The sequence below is a fragment of the Leucoraja erinacea genome, chromosome 20, assembly GCF_028641065.1.
Source record: "Leucoraja erinacea ecotype New England chromosome 20, Leri_hhj_1, whole genome shotgun sequence".
NCBI classification, from domain to species: Eukaryota; Metazoa; Chordata; class Chondrichthyes; order Rajiformes; family Rajidae; genus Leucoraja; species Leucoraja erinaceus.
This window is the reverse complement of record NC_073396.1, coordinates 34,002,895-34,021,386: the sequence shown is the minus strand read 5'-3', so window position 1 is coordinate 34,021,386 and position 18,492 is coordinate 34,002,895. Positions and strand designations below refer to the sequence as shown.

The window sequence follows — 18,492 nt, the reverse complement described above, 5'->3', positions numbered from 1 at the left end:
GTTTACAACCCCATCTGCTATGGTGGCATCTAAACTTATATCACAGGTCGAATTTTGATAGCCAGTCAAATGGTATAACCAGCATGTTACTGTTCCTAACACAGAGGAAGCTCAACCATAGCGGTCTGTAAAATTCAAATACCTTCACGTTTGGAACTTATTGTGAAAGAGCGAAGAAGATAAACTACCGGCAAGAACAACAAAACAAAGACAGTACTTTGAGTGGCAGAAAGTTCTGAAATGCAGACTGGAAATTGTCAGCTCACCAGGCAGTAACTGTGGAGGGAGAGAGAGAATGGGAGAGGAGTAGAAGGAAGGAGAGTAAGGACTGTTTCAGTTGATAGCTTAGATGGAAACATAGAAAATAGGTGCAGGAGGAGGCCATTCGGCTCTTCGAGCCAGAGGCGCTATTCATTGTGATCATGGTTGATCATCCCCAATCAATAACCCGTGCCTGCCTTCTCCCCATATCCCTTGATTCCACTAGCCCCTAGAGCTCTATCTAACCCTCTCTCAATGGAAGCTTAATAGATAAGCTTCTTATCAGAACCTGTAAAACAACAATCTAGCTTACTTCAAAATAAATCTTCAGCTAGAAATGAAAACAGGTGCCACCGATTATTTGTGCAGTTAGTTGTTTAAGAAGGAACTGCAGATGCTGGAAAATTGAAGGTTGACAAAAATCCTGGTGAGGCAGCATCTATAGAGCGAAGGAAAAAAGCAACATTTCGGGTCGAGACCCTTCTTCAGACTGATGTGGGGGTGGGAAGAAGAAAGGAAGAGGCGGAGACAGTGGGCTGTGGGTGAGCTAGGAAGGGGAGGGGAGGGGAAAGAGGGAGGAAGCAGGGGCTACCTGAAATTGGAGAAGTCAATGTGCAGTTAGTTTATTCCATTAGGTCCAGAGGGCAGGGCAAGGCAGACATCAGATAAACACAGATGATATTGGGTATGGCTATAACACAAAATTCCCTTCCACGTGTGTCGTGCAAATTGTAGACGTTGAGCAGCAGTCAGAGCTATTGGCTAAATGCTGTTTACATTTCAAGTGCTAATTATTATACTAATGTTGGCATTATGTTAAATCCTGTCTATTGTAATATAAAATAGTTTTGTTTGACAATGTGGAGGAGATTTTGGGGTAGATTTTCCTGGGGCTGAACCCATTGCAAGTCAAAATCTAACATGTGTAAGAAGGAACTGCAGATGCTGATTTACATCAAAGATCGATACAAAATGCTGGAGTAACTCAGCGGGACAGGCAGCATCACTGGAGAGAAAAAATGAGTGACAATTCGGGTCAAGACCCTTCTTCAGACACGAGACGTCACCCATTCCTCCTCTGTAGAGATGCTGCCTGTCCCGCTGAATTACTCCAGCATTTTGTGTCTGGTGTAAACCAGTATCTGCAGGTCCTTCCAACACATCAGATAAACACACCTGTCCCTGCAACACAGAAGCAAAGTACCAACTTTATTCACAGCCTGCTGTCATAGAGTGATACAGTGTAGAAACAGGCCCTTCGGCCCAACTGGCCCACACCGGCCAACATGTCCCATCTACACTAGTTCCACTTGCCTGCGTTTGGCCCATATCCCTCTAAACCTGTCCTATGTGCCTGTCTAAATGTTTCTAAAGCATTGCGATGGTCCCTGCCTCAACTACCTCCTCCGGCAGATCGTTCCATACACCCACCACCTTGTGTGAAAAAGTTACCCTTCAGATTCTTATAAATATTTACCCCTTCACCTTAAACCCATGCCCTCTGGTCATTGACGAGGGAAAATCATATCAGATTGGTTGGCTGAATGATTAATTGGTCCTGATAGCCTTCAGTCTCACTCTATATCTGACCCGACTGGTGTTGAAAGGATTTGGGCCGAACCTCTAATGACCTGTTAGTTTGATACTGATGACTGCCTATCTTGTTTGGGAAAGCTTATTCCCCTTCTCCAGTGCGGACACAGGCTGAGCCACCAAGAGCAAGCTTAACAGGCCAAGGATTAGTAGTGTAAGTGCTATGATGATGATGGCCAAGTCGCTGAACTGTAGTCATTGTAACCAGTCCCCCTTTGATCATAACATGATATTTCACTACTTCTGGGGAGATTAAGTTGGATTTGGATCAGGTAGATTTGACTGATATTTTCTTAAGAAGAGAAGATTAAGTTCAGTTCAATATAGTTTATTGTCATGTGTGCCGAGGTACAGTGAAAAGCTTTTGTTGCGTGCTAACCAGTCAGCGGAAAGTCTGCAATATCTTTTGGATAGCCTGACCAGACTTAAAGATCTCTGAAGAGAAAAGCAGCGGTCAGTGGCAGAGCTCGTGTGTGATCATTTAAAGTCAGCATTTGGGGTGCTACAGACTGTCCAGCAATGAAGGGAATAGGGAACTGATAATCAGGCTTTGAAGAGAATTGTTCGTGCTGTTCAACCTCTGAGTGTACATTTGAAAGAAGTAGAAATAAATTTGTGCTTCAAAAACTATCAAGATGAAAAGAGCAAATGTCGCATTTGATGGTGTCAATGGAGTAATATTATTGATTAAGATCCAATAGTAAAGTCTGGCATCTTTTACGCAGACATTTCTCTTGCTGGCTCGATACATATCTTTGCAATGCTGATTTAACTGTTAACCATTCATTTGGAAATAAATCCTGCAGCAAAGCAGATTATAAAAAAACACGGCCTCTTCTGGCTGAAGATGATGCGATCACAATTCACATGAACACTGAAAATAATTATTATCTTTCAATAATCTTTGTTGTTGCACACCAAAATATACGCAGTCATACCAGAGTTGGAATCTGTGTTGTTGGCAGGAATTTTGAGAATTGTAAGGAAAATGAGTAGGTTATAGTTTGGTTAATCCTAGAGCTCACATACTGGGGAGCAAAGATCATAGAGCGGAGCAAGATAATCTACTCGGTGAAAAAGCCGTAGTAGGTCATGGTTAATCTTCAGCGCCATTTCCGTAACCGTAATGTTTATATATATATATATATATATTTATATCCAATAAGTTAGGAGTACTCAACTGGACAGGCAGCATCTCTGGAGAATAGGAATGGGTGATGTTTCGGGTCAAGACCCTTCTTCAGTCCTACTCCAGCATTTTGTATCTACATTTGATTTAAACCAGCATCTGTGGTTCTTTCCTACACAATCAAATATGTTGTATGGTCGCTGAATGAAATCAGACGTAAGTTATACATCAATTGTTAATCTTGCTCAAAACAATTTTATTTTGTTAAATACTTCATTTAAGTAACCCCACTATTCCACTCTCTGGATATTGGGAAGACCAAACCCATTTTATTGGTGCAAAGCAATTCCATAGACACAAAAAAAATTAAGCAACACTCCAAAAGTAGAGCAACTGGAATCTTCATATTGCTATTATTTCACCAAATATCACAAAATCATATTTTTTTTTCTCAGCTGCAGGTGATCATTTTGATATTCTTGCCTAGTCTTCCTTATTTTACTTTGAGCATACAAAATACTGTCATTTAGGAAGGAGCACCAGAAAATCCTGCACCTACTCCCCTCTGCATTGTCATTTCTTGAAGAGGTTTTAACATTTTCCTTTGAAGGGTGAATACAAGCAGTTGTGAACAATGGGATTAGATGAATTACAGAGTGCAAATTTAATACAAAAATCAATTCAAACACAGGACGTGAGCCATGTTTATTTTCCATTTATTGATCAGTGCCAGTGGGATATTAAAGCCATTTCAACTTTTACATCCCAAGGAAATAACTAAATATTAAATAATACTCAATAACTCATTTCCATTGTTAGGCATGTTTGGTCCAATCTTGAATCTGCAGCTAACAGAGCCATTCTCAAGATTCAAGATTCAATTTAATTGTCATTTGAACCCCTTGAGGTCCAAACGAAATGCCATTTCTGCAGCCATACATTACAAACAAATAGACCCAAGACACAACATAATTTACATAAACATCCATCACATCGCTGTGATGGAAGGCCAAAAATAGTAATACACAAAGTGTTTAGTGTATATATATAATATATAAATAGAATATATATGTGTTTATTTATATTTTATTTATATATCTATATATATATAAAACTCAAATCCATCCGACGTCCGCCTGCAGTACGGATCCCTTCCTGCCTTTTGATTCGTTGACGGCTGCTCCTTCCTCAGATAAGATAAAGAAACTTCGAAACAATGTTGCACAGACAGGGAAACTGCAAAAAAGAGCAGGGATGGGGAGGAATTGAGGGAGGGAAATGGGCAGAAACTTACATTAAGCAGAGAGGAATTCAGTAGATGAGAGGAGACGGGTGCATGGTGGAATATTGTTCCCCCACACCATGCTGGGGGAGCACTGCCAGAGGCATAACGGAACTTCGGTCGGGATATCCTAAATATGTTGCCTTTATGGCTTATGTTCATGAGAAATAAGATAACGAGAAAAAGACGAATACAAGGGAAACTGCAAAAAAAGATGGGGATGGGGAGGAAGGATGGGAGGGAAATGGGCAGAAACAGATAGATTAAGCAGAGAGGAATTTGGTAGATGAGCTATATCACACACACATACTGTTCCCCCATGGTGATTACACTGCGAGAGGCATAACGGAAGTCGGGTCGGGATTCCTAAAATGACGGACGTTCCGCTTCGTTGCGTACTACACGTCAGTCCATTGGATTTTGCAGGAGTGGACCGTCTTGCTCCGCTCTATGATCTTTGCTGGGTAGCGTGATGCGAAAACTGGCCAACACAAAATGTAGTTAAAATAGCTAAAGCGAAACATTCTGCTGAAGATAGACACAAAATACTGGAGTAACTCAGCGAGAAAGGCAGCATCTCTGGAGAGAAGGTTTGGTGACATAAAGAACGGTCTGAGGAAGGGTCTCGACCCGAAACGTCACCCATTCCTTCTCTCCAGAGATGCTGCCTGTCCTGCTGAGTTACTCCAGCATTTTGTGTCTATCTTGAGGATGAACAAAATTGCTGGACTGTATCTTTTATGGAACATTCTTATGGTACTAAATCTTCAAGCTTAATATTCTTTGTCATTTCAATTGATTTAGGATGATAAATCTAATTCTAGATGAGGTGTCACGATGGGACTTTGAGCTAACCATCGCTATAGCTACTGTTTTTTGTCATCTTGAACATTGCTCCTATGGCGATTGCAGACCCAGCTGCTCCTTTGGGTTCAGATTTGGCTTAGTTTAGAGATGCAGCGCGGAAACAGGCCCTTCTGCCCACCGAGTCTGAACCAGGGAACCATGTACATTAACACTATCCTAGGGACATTTTACACTTGTACCAGGCCAATTAACCTACAAGCCTGCACGTCTTTGGAGTGTGGGAGGAAGCTGACGGGGAGAACATACTAATTCCGTACAGACAGCACCCGTAGTCAGGTTGCTACCCGGGTCTCCTGCGCTGTAAGGCAGCAACTCTACCTCTGTGCCTGGAAAATATTTGTTCTGCTCTGTCACTGTTGCAATGTTAACATCTTTCTTTTCCATTTTTACATTATCTGCGAGTATTAAATACAGAAGTAGAAAGCTTTTTCCACTACTTTTGCAACTGCACTGATATCAAATATTACTGAACCCTTGCTTTCCTCCTCGATGACAACTATGATTTTGGCAGATCTCATTGATGAAGGTCAATGCAAGATACAAGGGTAGCATTTCCAAACCAAAGGCAACACAGCTTTAGCATTTCCAAACCAAAGGCAACACAGCTTTAGCATTTCCAAACTATATTTTCAAACCACATTAAGGGCACTGACAGGTCAGTAAAACCACTCACAGTTTAGTAGACATGTATTCAGTGTTATTCACAGCTCAGACTGAGAGACGAGACCCTCCCACTCTCCATCTTGCAGAGACTGACTGAGGCACTCAACACTTCCAGGTTTTATAGTCCTTCCTGAAGGGGCGTGGCCTTCAGGAGAGAGAATCTCAATTTTTTTAAACACTAATAACTCTTTTATTTTTATCGATGGGAAAAATCCTCTTGTCCTGCGCAGCGGAGGGGGACTCTGAGTAAGATGGCCAAAAATCACAGCCATAAGTGGCAGCATTTTTTCTGAAATCAATATACAGAACAACAGGAAGTGGTCAAGATCAGACTTTTAGTAATATAGATAATTGAATGTGCCAGCTTCTGCAGGCGGATCAAGATGACCCGATGTTGAGGAGGGAGATGCCTCTGTAGTTGTTGCAGTCGCTTTTCTCGCCCTTGTTCTTGTAGAGAGTAATGATGGTGGGTGGCATCCCTCATGTCCTGCGGTACAGCTCCTTCTTACCAGCACTGGCAGAGGACTTCATACAAAGGAAGCAGTAAGGTAGCCTTGCGATGCTTGATCAGGTCAGGGGGAATCCCGTCGCTGCCTAGGGTCTTGCCTGAGGCCAGGCTGTCAATGTCCTTGCTGAGCTCTTCTACTGTCGGCTCTGCGTCTAATTCATCCATGGTTGGCAGGCACTTGATGGCATCAAGGGCTGAGGGGGACACAGGGTTCTCTCTCGAGTAGAGGTCGGAGTAGTGTTCCATCCATCTCTCCATCTGCTGGCATTCATCTGTGATTATTCCCCAGTGGAGGATGTGAGGGGGGCTGCCTTGCTCTGGACTGGTCCTAGTGTCTTGCTAATGCCATCGTACATTCCCCTGTTGTTCCCTGTTATTGGCGCAATGTCTGGCAGTCTGCTGAACCTTGCTCCTGGCAGCCCTGAGGATCTGCAGGTTCTTCTCGTTAGCTGACCGCTTGTACTCGGCTAGGGCGGCGCGCTTGGCTTCGATGACGGGAGTCATCCCAGACTTGTCCTCAAACCAGTCGTGTGTCTTCGAGGTCTTCTCCCCAAAGCTAGCCAAGGCTGTGCGGTGCATGGTGTCCCGCAGAATTTCTCACTTCTCTGTGGCAGAGTCTCCAGGACACGGGGTGCCAAGTTCTCTCTCAAAAGCCTCTGCAAACTATTGCACAAGGTCTGGACAGGGCATCTTGCTGACATCGATGCCGGGGTTCCCCTGCTTCATGGTACGGTAAAACCTCTTTGGCTGCAGCCTGATCTTGCAACACACCAAGGAGTGGTCTGTGTCGCAGTCCACACTGTGGTAGGAGCGTGTGTGGAGGACGTTCTTGATGGTGGCATGTCTGACTAGGATCAGATCCAGTTGATGCCGATGCTTTGAGTGTGGGTGTCTCCAGGAAACCTTATGTTGGGGCTTTGTCTGAAAGTACGAGTTGGCGATGCACAGGTCATGGTAAGGTCACAGCTCAAGCAGTCGCTGTCCGTTCTCATTCATTTTGCCCACACCAAACTGCCCAAGGCAGGAAGGCCACGATCCTGGTCTGCGCCCACTCTGGTGTTGAAGTCGCCCAGAACACGTTTCTCTTGCTGGAGATGCTGCTGATGATGGATGCGAGGTTCTCGTAGAACTCATCCTTTGTGCCTGATGTGGAGGACAGTATCGGGGCAAACACGCTGACAAGGGTGACTGGGCCTGCGGTGGTGTTGAGGCAGAGAGTCAGGAGTTGCTCTGAGCCATTACTGTCTGGTGCCACCGTGTTCAGCAGGCTGTTCCTTCCTGCGAAGCCTACTCTGTGCTCTCTGGGCTTGTCAGAGTCCTTCCCCTGCCAGTAAAACGTGTATCCCTTCTCCTTCAGTGTGCCTGAGCCTGCCAGCATTGTTTCCTGAAGGGTGGCTATGTCTACGTTGAGTCTCTTGAGCTCGTCGTTTATGACAGCTGTTTTCCTGCAATTGCTGATGACCTGTAGGTTTCCGTGTCTACCCAGAGTCACAGTGCGTTTTCCAAGCTTGAAGGTCAACAGTAGACATGGTCTTCTCCCTTCGCCAGCTCCAGGGGAAGTGCAGAGAACAGCGGATGCCCCTGTATGTTGCTTTCATTGATGTCACCAAGGCGTTCAACCTCGTCAGCAGGGATGGACTATTAAAGGCTCTGCCAAAGATCGGCTGCCCACCAAAACTGCAGAGTATGATAGCATCCTTCCACATCAACACGAAGGGAACTGTGCAGTTCAATGGCAGCTTCTCTGAGCCCTTCGACATCCACAGTGGCGTCAAACAAGGCTGCGTCCTCGCTCCCACACTCTTTGGGATTTTCTTCGCTCTGCTCCTGAAACATGCCTTCGTCACTGCAACAGAGGGGATCTACCTGCGTACTAGATCAGATGGCAGGCTCTTCAACCTCACCCGCCCCAGAGCAAAGACAAAAGTACGTGAAGCGCCCATCAGAGACATGTTGTTTGCCAATTACCCCGCAGTTGTGTCCCACACCCAGCAGGAACTACAGTCACTGATGGACCGCTTCTATCGGGCATCAGCCTGAAGAAGACGAACGTCCTGGGGCAGGGTACAGAGGCACAGCCTGCCATCACCATCGACAACTACGAACTTGATGCCGTCCATCAGTTCACGCACCTCGGCCCCACCATCACCGACAACCTCTCCTTGGACACAGAGATTGATAAGAGGATCGGGTAGGCAGCTACAACTCTCGCTCGCCTCACAACTCAAGTGTGGACCAACCCAAAGCTGCTGTACGGCAGTGAGACATGGACTACATATGCCAGGCAGGAGAGAAGACTCAACACCTTCCACCTGAGAAGCATCCGCCATGTCTTGGGCACATCCTGGCAAGACAGAGTGTCCAACGCCGAGATCCTGTCTCACGCTGGCCTTCCCAGTATGTACACTCTACTCAGGCAGCGTAGACTGCGGTGGCTGGGCCATGTCCACCGCATGGAGGATGGCCGTATTCCAAAAGACATCCTCTATGGAGAGCTGACATCTGGGAGGAGAACCATCGGCCGCCCCCAGCTACGTTACAAGGATGTCTGCAAGAGAGATATGAAGGTGCGCAACATTGATGTGGAGTCCTGGGAGAGCCTTGCAGCTGACCGCACGAGGTGGAGAGGTACCCTGAACCAACATCTCAAAACGGGGGAAGAGAAACTGTTCCACGCAGCGGCAGACAAGCGGGCACGCAGAAAGGAGCGCAGCAACTTCAACAAACCAGAGACCACACACAAATGTGACCTTTGCCACAGAGACTGTCACTCCCGCATTGGTCTCTTCAACCACAAGCGACGCTGCTCCAGCCGAGGTTTGGAGCAAGCAGCCAACAACTAGGATGCATCACCCATGGTCAGTCATGACTGAGGGGGGTCTACGAGAATCGTGTGTGGGTGGCCTGGTAAGCTGGAAAATATCAAAAAATATAAACATTGATTTATGATTTGGTAAAATAGCCATGCACATCACAAGATAAATAAAGATAAAGTCAAGCACTTTTGAAAACTTGAAAACCACATTTAAATTTAACAGATTTGGTAGTACATGGTTTATTAGTTTTCAACGTGATATGGGTTGAATTTTTTGTGTCCAAAATGCAACTTATGAACCATGTGTGCAAAGAATTAATTGAATATATAATCTGTGCTTGCTTCTTGAGCTGTGAACTTGGAATTGTCCATTTTCAATATATTAGTATCAGTACTGGTCTATTATTGTTATGTGTACAGTGGAAAGCTTTTGTTTGCATGCTATCCAATTAATCAAATGATATTATACATGAATGCAATCAAGCCTGCACATGTTCACAGGCAGAGCAAAGGAAAAATACCAGTTTGCAGAATATCATTTTTCAGGATTGTAGCATTACTGTTCCAGAGAAAAATTCAATTGCCCATAATTGGGTAGGTAGGAAGATCGGGACTACATCTTAGCCTATGGGAGGGACGTGCAGAAGGCTGATACCAGAGGGGTAGAAGCTGTTCCTGCGTTTGGTCGTACATGCTTTCAAGCTTTTATATCATTGGCCCAATGAGAGGAGTAAGAAAGGGGAGTGACTGGGGTGAAACATGGCCTGGATTATGCTGGCTGCTTTGCCACGGCAGTGGCGAGTCTAGAAAGAGTCAATGGTGGGGAGTCTGGCGTGTGCGATGACCTTGGGTGGGTTCACAATTCTGCAACCTCGTGTCAACTTAGGCAGAGCTGTTCCCAAACCAAGCGAGGATCCAACCTGATAGGATTCTTTCTACAATGCATCTGTAAAAGTTGATAAGTGTAATTGAAGACATGACGACCTTCCTTATGGGCCTGTCCCACTTAGGCAACTTTTTAGACGATTGCAGGAGACTATGCGGTCACCACGTGTTCGCGGGTGGTTGCCGGGGAGTCGCCATCATGGTCGTGAGGAGTTCCCGCATTTGGGGAACTAGTCGCGACCTCATTATGGTCGGCGTGCATTTTTAACATGTCGAAAAATTAGTGGCAACTAGAATGAAGTCGCCATGGAGATTAGCGAGAATTCTCGAGCCGTTGGTGGGTCGCAGGTCGGCCCTAGTGGGTTGCCAAGAGGTCAAAGGTTCTCGGAGGTTCTCGTAGGTTGGAGCCGGTGCTGACCGGTGAATTTCATTGGCTCATTGGGGGGGGGGAAAAGGTAAGCAGTAGTTTTCAGAACCAAGGATAACCGACCGGTAATGTTAAATGTCCGCCGAGCTTCACAGCCGTGTATCTCTGGCTTCTTAATAGTTGTCTCCACTCCTTCTCCCCCCTATTTTAAAGAACTTACTATACACAGCGCGTTGGCTGACTTAATTACAGCACCAACCTTCCTGTTCATCGCGGTGTGGGTCTGTATCACCTTGGCTTTGCACCGTGGGAATTTTTTAGACAGCGCTCCCCCACTTGCCCTGGCTCTTGCCTTTGCGATGTGTTCCGCTCTGACAGTCGCCGATCCAGTTCCTGGTTTTTCAGGCGACTGCTCTGAAAAATCACCTAAGTGGGACAGGCCCATTAGTTGCCTGAGGAAACAGAGGCTTCGGTATGCGTTTTGGGACATAGATTCAATGTGGTTGGCTTCTCATAGCTGTTGGTAATATATACACCCAGGAACCTGTAGCACTCAAACATTTCCACACTTCTACACCAATGATTGGGGCGTGTACTCCACCATGCTCCCATAAGTCTATAATGAGCTCATTCATCTTGCTGACTTTCAAGGAGGGATATGTGTAGGAAGGAACTGCAGATGCTGGTTTACACCGAAGATAGACACAAAATGCTGGAATAACTCAGTGGGACAGGCAGCATCTCTGAATAGAAGGAATGGGTGATGTTTCGGGATCAAGACCCTGCTTCAGCCAGAGAGTCAGGGGAGATGGAGACACGGTGATAAGGAAGTGCTAGGTGTGAAAACGAGACATCAAAGGGGATGCAGATCAATGACAGTTTGGTTGGAGAACTAGGAAGGGGGATGGATGGAAAGAGTGGGAAACCTAGGGTTGCTTGATGTTAGAGAAGTCAATATTCATACCGCTGGGGTGTAAGTTACCCAAGAGAAATATGAGGTGCTGTTCCTCCAATTTGTGCTGAGTTCCTCCAGCATTCATCTATCTTCAGGTAGAGGTAGTTGTCATGACTCCATTAAGCTGTCTATCTACTGCCTATACTAAGTCTCATCATTGTTGGCGATTTGGCCCACGACAGTGGTGCCATCTGCAAACCTGGCTGCACAGTCTTGAGTGCATAAGGAATATAGTAAGCGGGTGAGAACACATCCTTGTGGAGCATCCCAGCGTTTTAATTGTATAAAGGGAAACCTGATGATGGCTGGGTCTGTGGAGAAAGATCCACTGGCTTAATTAGAGTGAGTGGCGGCATCTGTTAACTGCTTGCAGTCACTGGAGAGTGAGTTCTGAATTTGTTTTATTTACCAGTGATTGGATTACTGGAGGGAGCTTGGGAAACGTGTGAATGGGAAAGTCTTGATTGGCCCAGTGTCCTCATCCAGTGTTTGCCTATCAAACTTTGAACTAATACATCCTAAGAGGAAGACTTACATCAATATAGTCCCTTCTATGGCTTCTGGATGAGAGCCAGTGAAGTACTACTGGGGCCATTCTTCGGGAACTGAACCAACATGCCACACACGTGACCAGACGGCATCACATACAGTAATGCATTAAAAAAATTCTTGTAAGAGATTAATCTTATTCATTGCTGTTTGCCTACCTACATAACTATAATGCATGTCTGCCAAAGATGTGAGCATTCTAGCTTTTTAAAATTCGCAGAGTTTGTGAGATAAAACTTATGAAAAAAAATGCTTCCGTGACAGGCCACACACGTGACCAGTCATATTTGACCTCTGACCCTAAACAAACTTTGGTCAGCATAACATTAAAAACTTCACTTGATAAACAGAAAAATATATGAATCGTGGATACTGTTCAAAACAATATGCCTGTGATGCTTTCAAAATTAGAAGAGATGTATTCCACAATTCTTCATATTTTTGGTCACACACGTGACCAAGACTGGGCCAACTGGTCTCTGTATTAGCAGTGTCAAGTTTCACGGAGTAAAGTTGCAGAAGCAATTGAAAGACGTTTAGTCGGGCACATGGATAGCAAAGGTTCACACGGCTATGGGCCAAATGCGGACAAATGGGACTGGCTCAGACAGGCAATTTGGCCGGCATGGTGTGTTGGGGCAAAGCACCTGTTTACAACTCCGATTGTAAGGTGTAGGTAGGAACTGCAGATGTTGGTTTCAATGAAGGTAGACACAAAAATCCGGAGTAACTCAGCGGAACTGGTAGCATCTCTGGTGAGAAGGAATGGGTGATGTTTTCGGCGGAGACCCTTCTTCAGACTGAGAGTCGGGGTGGGGGGGAAGAAACAAGAGATATAGACGGGATATAGATATAGATTGTAGGTCTTGGGAATCTTAGTATTCAGCTGACCTTGGGACCTTTCAGTCCTCAGGCTGCATGTTTAAAAGTAGGCACTTTTGCAGTGTGCTCTTTGGTGTGCAAGCGTGGCTTGCGATGAAAGAATTCCTGGGTTCCTGCTAATTTTCTGACATTTTAGGGAGCAGAGGTAGAGTTGCTGCCTTACAGTGCTGGTGCCCCGGGTTCGATCCTGACAAGGACTTGTACATTCTCCCCATGACCTGCATGGGTTTTCCCCGAGATCTTCGGTTTCCTCCCACACTCCAAAGACGCCCAGGTTTGTAGGTTAATTGGCTTGGTATGAAATGTAAATTGTCCCTAGTGTGTGTAGGATAGTGTTAATGTGCGGGGATCATTGGTCGGTGCGGACTCAGTAGGCTGAAGGGCCCGTTTCCGCGGTGTATCTCTAAACTAAACTTAAAAAAATATTGTGGCGATCCCACTTTATATTCGGAAAGTTCCCAGTTATATGAGGATATACAAAAATGATGGATGAAAATTATATATTGGTGCAATCTATCCGGGAGACCAGGAAGCTTAGCGCATGGTTTGTGATGCCATCAGTTAATCTTTGTTTTGCAGGAGCCTGTCTTTTGAATGCTCTGAATAAAGAGTTTAACATTTAATCAAAGGTAGACAAAAATGCTGGAGAAACTCAGCTCATCTATGGAGCGAACGAAATAGGCAACGTTTTGGGCCGAAACCCTTCTTCAGATGTTTTTCGGCCTGAAATGTTGCCTATTTCCTTCGCTCCATAGATGATGCCGCACCCGCTGAGTTTCTCCAGCATTTTTGTCTACCTTCGATTTTCCAGCATCTGCAGTTCCTTCTTTAACATTTAATAAAAACTCTTGCTCATTAACCAGAGTGCAGAAAGTTACAGTTTCAAATCAGTTTCAGTTCAGTTTATTGTCATGTGTACAGAGGTACAGTGAAAAGCTTTTTTTTTTTTTTTAATTTATTTTTATTAGAAGTACGGTAAGTTACAATAATACACAACACATATGTCTTAATACATTTTTTGTACCGCTTCATTTTTTGAGCTTTAAGAAAAAGATAGAAGTAAAGGAAGTAAGGAAAGAGCGCAAGAGTCGTGAAGGTGCAAGAGAGTGTTGAGAAAAGAAAGCCCCTTAGAAAAGAAGTTAGAGAAGGAAGTAAAGAAAGAAAATAGACCCTAGAAAAGGAAAAAGAAAGTAGAAACAATCGCTCGATTATAACATTAAACTTTGCAGAAAGGGGACTACCAACCAAGTCTTTTTTTGTTGTTTTACCCCCTGTTGCCAGATCCTGATACAGTTTATTTGTTTATTTATCTATGCATTTATTTATTTATTTATTTTTAAAAATTACTATTGCACCTTATGCTTGTAATAGTTCTAAAAACGTAGACCACGTCTTTTGGAATTGGTCTGCTTTACCAAGAGGAATCTCATCTCTTCCAGATGTAGTGTTTCAGACATATTTGATATCCACCTTTTTATTGTTGGTGTGGGCGCATTTTTCCAGAATTTAAGTATGAGCTTTTTTCCCATTATTAGCCCGTAATTGAGTAAATTCTTCTGAAACACGTTTAGTTCAGAGGTGTACCTTCCGATATTCCAAAAAAAGATCCATTCTGGTTTTGGTACCAGTTTTATTTTGATTATTTTGTAAAGATATCAAATATTTCATACCAGAATTTTTGGATTTTTGCACAAAAAACAAAATAATGCGCTATGGTAGCCTCTTGACACAGACATTTATCACAGATGGGTGAGACATTAGGGAAGAGTTTATTTATTTTAGTTTTTGAATAATATAGTCTATGTAATGTTTTGAATTGGATAAGAGCATGTTGTACGTTGATCGAACATTTATGCACCTGTAGTAAGTGATTATCCCAGCTCCCTTTTGAAATTATTATAGCTAATTCTTGTTCCCAGTCTCTTCTATTCCATCAGTTGTGGGTATTTCTATGTTTAAGATGATGTTATATAGGTACGATATTAGATTAGCTGATTCCGCCTTTGTCTTCATTGCTTCATCCAGTAAGTCGGTAGGCATATTATGATAGTCTACCGAAAAGCTGGTCTGCTAAGATTTCCTGTTTTTGTTGTGAGTATGAGTTTTAAGTATTTTCTGCTTTATTTCAGATTATCTGCATCTGCAGAATTTCCCATTTGCAACGGTGGCAGCAGAATTGGGTAATAATTTTCAATTTAGACCTTCAAACCTGACCCAAGTATCATTATTTACACAGTTAAAACCGTTTAACATACTTTACCAGCAATCTGAATGGTGTATAATTGGCATCATTTGTTTTATATGGTTTATATATTGTTAATCTCACTGAATGACTCCGTACTTTAGCAAAAGCAGCATATAAATGTTTAATCAATACCTTTTTAAAAGCAATGTGTTTTAGGTAAAGCATTAATTTTACTAATTAAAGCTTAATAACACCATTCATTAAGATGCCAATTGATTAAATTTCTAGTCCGGATCATTGAACTGTCTAAAGGATATAGAACAAAATGATATCATAACACCATCTCCTGCCATGTATATGTCTGCTGAATCTGATGTATCATTCTCCTCCAAATACAAGTCTGAAAAACTGTGGGGATTATAACTCATTACGCGTAGAATGAAGTTCAGAGCGCAGGAGTTGCGATTGTAACATGCATGACAGGCAATGCATTGCATCAGGCACCCTGCAGCCAGTAATCACACGTAAATCACACTGCAAGCAGTTGCATGAGCGGCTTCGACAGTACCGCCAAAGCTGCATTTCACTACTTCAGCAACAGAGTCCTCTTCAGGGATAGTTTGCCCCTGGGTTGCACATAGATGATGGGACTGTCACACCACACTATGACAGATGATGAAACATCATACCATCAGATGCAGGCACCTGATACAGGAACCGAGAGTGCTTCTTACGGCCATCAGGCTATACAACAATACAACCTCCAAATAAGCTCAGAACTACATAGATTTGGGGGCATTGGCCTTGACGTTTAACACTATAATTGTTTGTTTGTATGTATGTGTGTGTGTGTATATAGTCTATATGTTCTATATAGTATATATATATATATATATGGGGGGGGGGGAGTTCTATATATATGTACTCAGTAAAAAAAATAAAAAACGGAATAAAACTTTATATATATATATATATATATATATAGAGAGAGAGAGAGAGAAAGAGGGAGAGATAGAGGGAGAGAGGGATGTATAGATACGCACAAAATTTATTAAAAGAGAAAGTTAGATATATATATATATATATATATATATATATATATATATAGAACTTTTTCTTTTAATAAATTTTGTGCGTATCTACATATAGATTATATCTATCTCTCCCTCTTTCTCTCTCTCTCTCTCTCTATATATATATATATATATATATATATATATATAAAGTTTTATTCCGTTTATTATTTTGTTTACTGAATACTATGTTTACATATACTATTGTGCTGCTGCAAGTAAGAATTTCATTTTGTGCCTGGAGCATATGACAATAAGTACTCTTACCTCTTGACTTGGTAGTGTCCAGCTATAATTCACAGCCATGGAGTACTGTACACGTGATATCCTTATGTACAAAAGGATATGTCAGCATTTGAGGCATGGCAGGAAAAAATTCACAACGCTAATTTCTAGAATGAGAGGCTTGCCCTGTTATGAGTGATTAAAATAGTTTGAACTGTACCCTTTACAATTTGGAAGAATGAGAACTTACTGAAACATATAAATGTGCACAATAGGGTAAATGTTGTAATGTTTACACAGGGAGCATTTTGAATTTGGGAAGATGCTTACAAGATAAGGGGACAATCATTTGAAGTTCATCAACATTTCTTCTTGCAGATGGTGGTGAATCTCTGGAATTCCCTACCCGAGCAGGTTTTGGTCCAGTTTTTTGTTTAGTTTAGAGATACAGCACGGAAACAGGCACTTGGGCCCACCGGATCCACGCCGACCAGCGATCTCCGCACACTAATACTATCCTACACACACTAGCGACAATTTAGACTTCCACCAAGACAATTAACCTACAAACCTGTACGTCATTGGAGTGTGTGAGGAAGCCAAAGATCTCAGAGAAAACCCACGCAGGTCATGGGGAGAACGTACAAACTCCAGGCAGGCCCCAGGTCTCTGATGCTGTAAGGCAGCAACTCTACTGCTACGCTGTGTCATCCAGGGTTTTAGTGACAAGATCACTGGATATATTTATAAAAAGTTATTAGATACATATTTAGAAAGTTCATGGAATTGGCAGCTATGGGGAGCTGGCACAATAGAACAATGGAGACCCGGGGCAGATCAACCATAAATGAATGGAGACAGGCCTGAATGGGTCAGGTAGCACACTCCCATCTTCTTGCCAGACAACCTTGTTGCCGTCTTTGAGTTTTCAACTTGCTGCATCCACTATAGCCGCAGATTTTTCAGATCTTTCAGGAAATTAACTCCCTAGCCACTAATTGGACGAGAGGGGATAAGGGGAATATCTTTGGTATGCATGCAAGCTGCCTCAGAGACTTTCAGAGCTTCTACTTTCATAAAGCTTCAGCACACAGTCTTTCAATGAATATTTTCTTTATTGTAGATATAAAACAGTAAGATACATCCAAGGTTTTCCGACTTGTTCCAGCAATCTTCTTCGAACTCCAGCGCATTGCTTCAGATACTAGAAAACTCCTCGTGTCTTCTTCTTCACATGAGGCTTGACATGCTTGACCTGTGGTCGAAGGATAAACCTTCTCCCTCTCCTGTCCAAAACGAATCCTCAACTAAACTAACACGCAAGCAGTTAAGCTGCATAAACACTCTCCAAGACACGTCATAAAATCCCACCCACATTATAACGGGCTGGCTAAAATTTAAAGGAACATGCCATCCACAATGACATGCAAAATAGGCCAAATGGCCACTACATCCACTCCAGCAGGGACAGACTTTTATTTTCACCGCCTCACTCTCTCCAATTAAACTTATCCTATAGCTACTTGTCATAAGGCCATAAGTTCATACGTGATGGGAGCAGAATTAGGCCATTCGGCCCATCAAGCCTACTACGCCATTCAATCATGGCTGATCTATCTCTCTCCCTCCTAACCACATTCTCCTGCCTTCTCCCCATAACCTCTGACACCCATACTAATCAAGAATCTATCTATCTCTGCCTTAAAAATATCCATTGACTTGGCCTCCGCAGCCTTCCGTGGCATAGAATTCCACAGAAATTCCTCCTCATCTCCTTCCCAAAGGAATATCCTTTAATTTTGAGGCTGTGACCTCTAGTCCTGTTGTGACCTCTAGTCCTGACCTCTAGACCTCTTGTGAAACGAGTTTGAGCATTGCAATTTCACAGCAGCACCTTGTGTTTGAAAGCACTATGCACATGATGGACAATCGTGATACATTTTCCTGTCGGCATCTACGGGTATTGCCTTACAGCCAAAATTCATCTGGCTCACGAATAAAAACATTGCCTTCCTGATAAAATGTCTAATCTGTGGCATTTTGCAATGACCCCTTGTTACTCCTCCGTAAATATTACCGCAGTTATCAGAAGGTGGAGTCGTCAAACCAACATGGGAATCAAGCACCGGTGGACAGACCGACTGCTACGATGGAGACAAATTAATCAAACTGAGACTGGGATAATCACAAGATCTAGTTTCACTCACTGATTCTCTCCAAAGATGAATCTAAACACTTATCCAGTTTCTTAAA

General features: G+C 43.3%; 1 protein-coding gene across 1 annotated transcript in view; it reads left to right on the top strand.

Moving 5' to 3' along the window:
- Positions 1-18,492, top strand: part of shisa9a (shisa family member 9a) — a 316,938-nt gene that overhangs the window by 186,526 nt on the left and 111,920 nt on the right. The window contains exon 3 of the mRNA XM_055651847.1: positions 14,886-14,936. Within this exon, the coding sequence (XP_055507822.1) occupies positions 14,886-14,936 (51 nt within the window). The remainder of the gene's footprint in view (positions 1-14,885; positions 14,937-18,492) is intronic.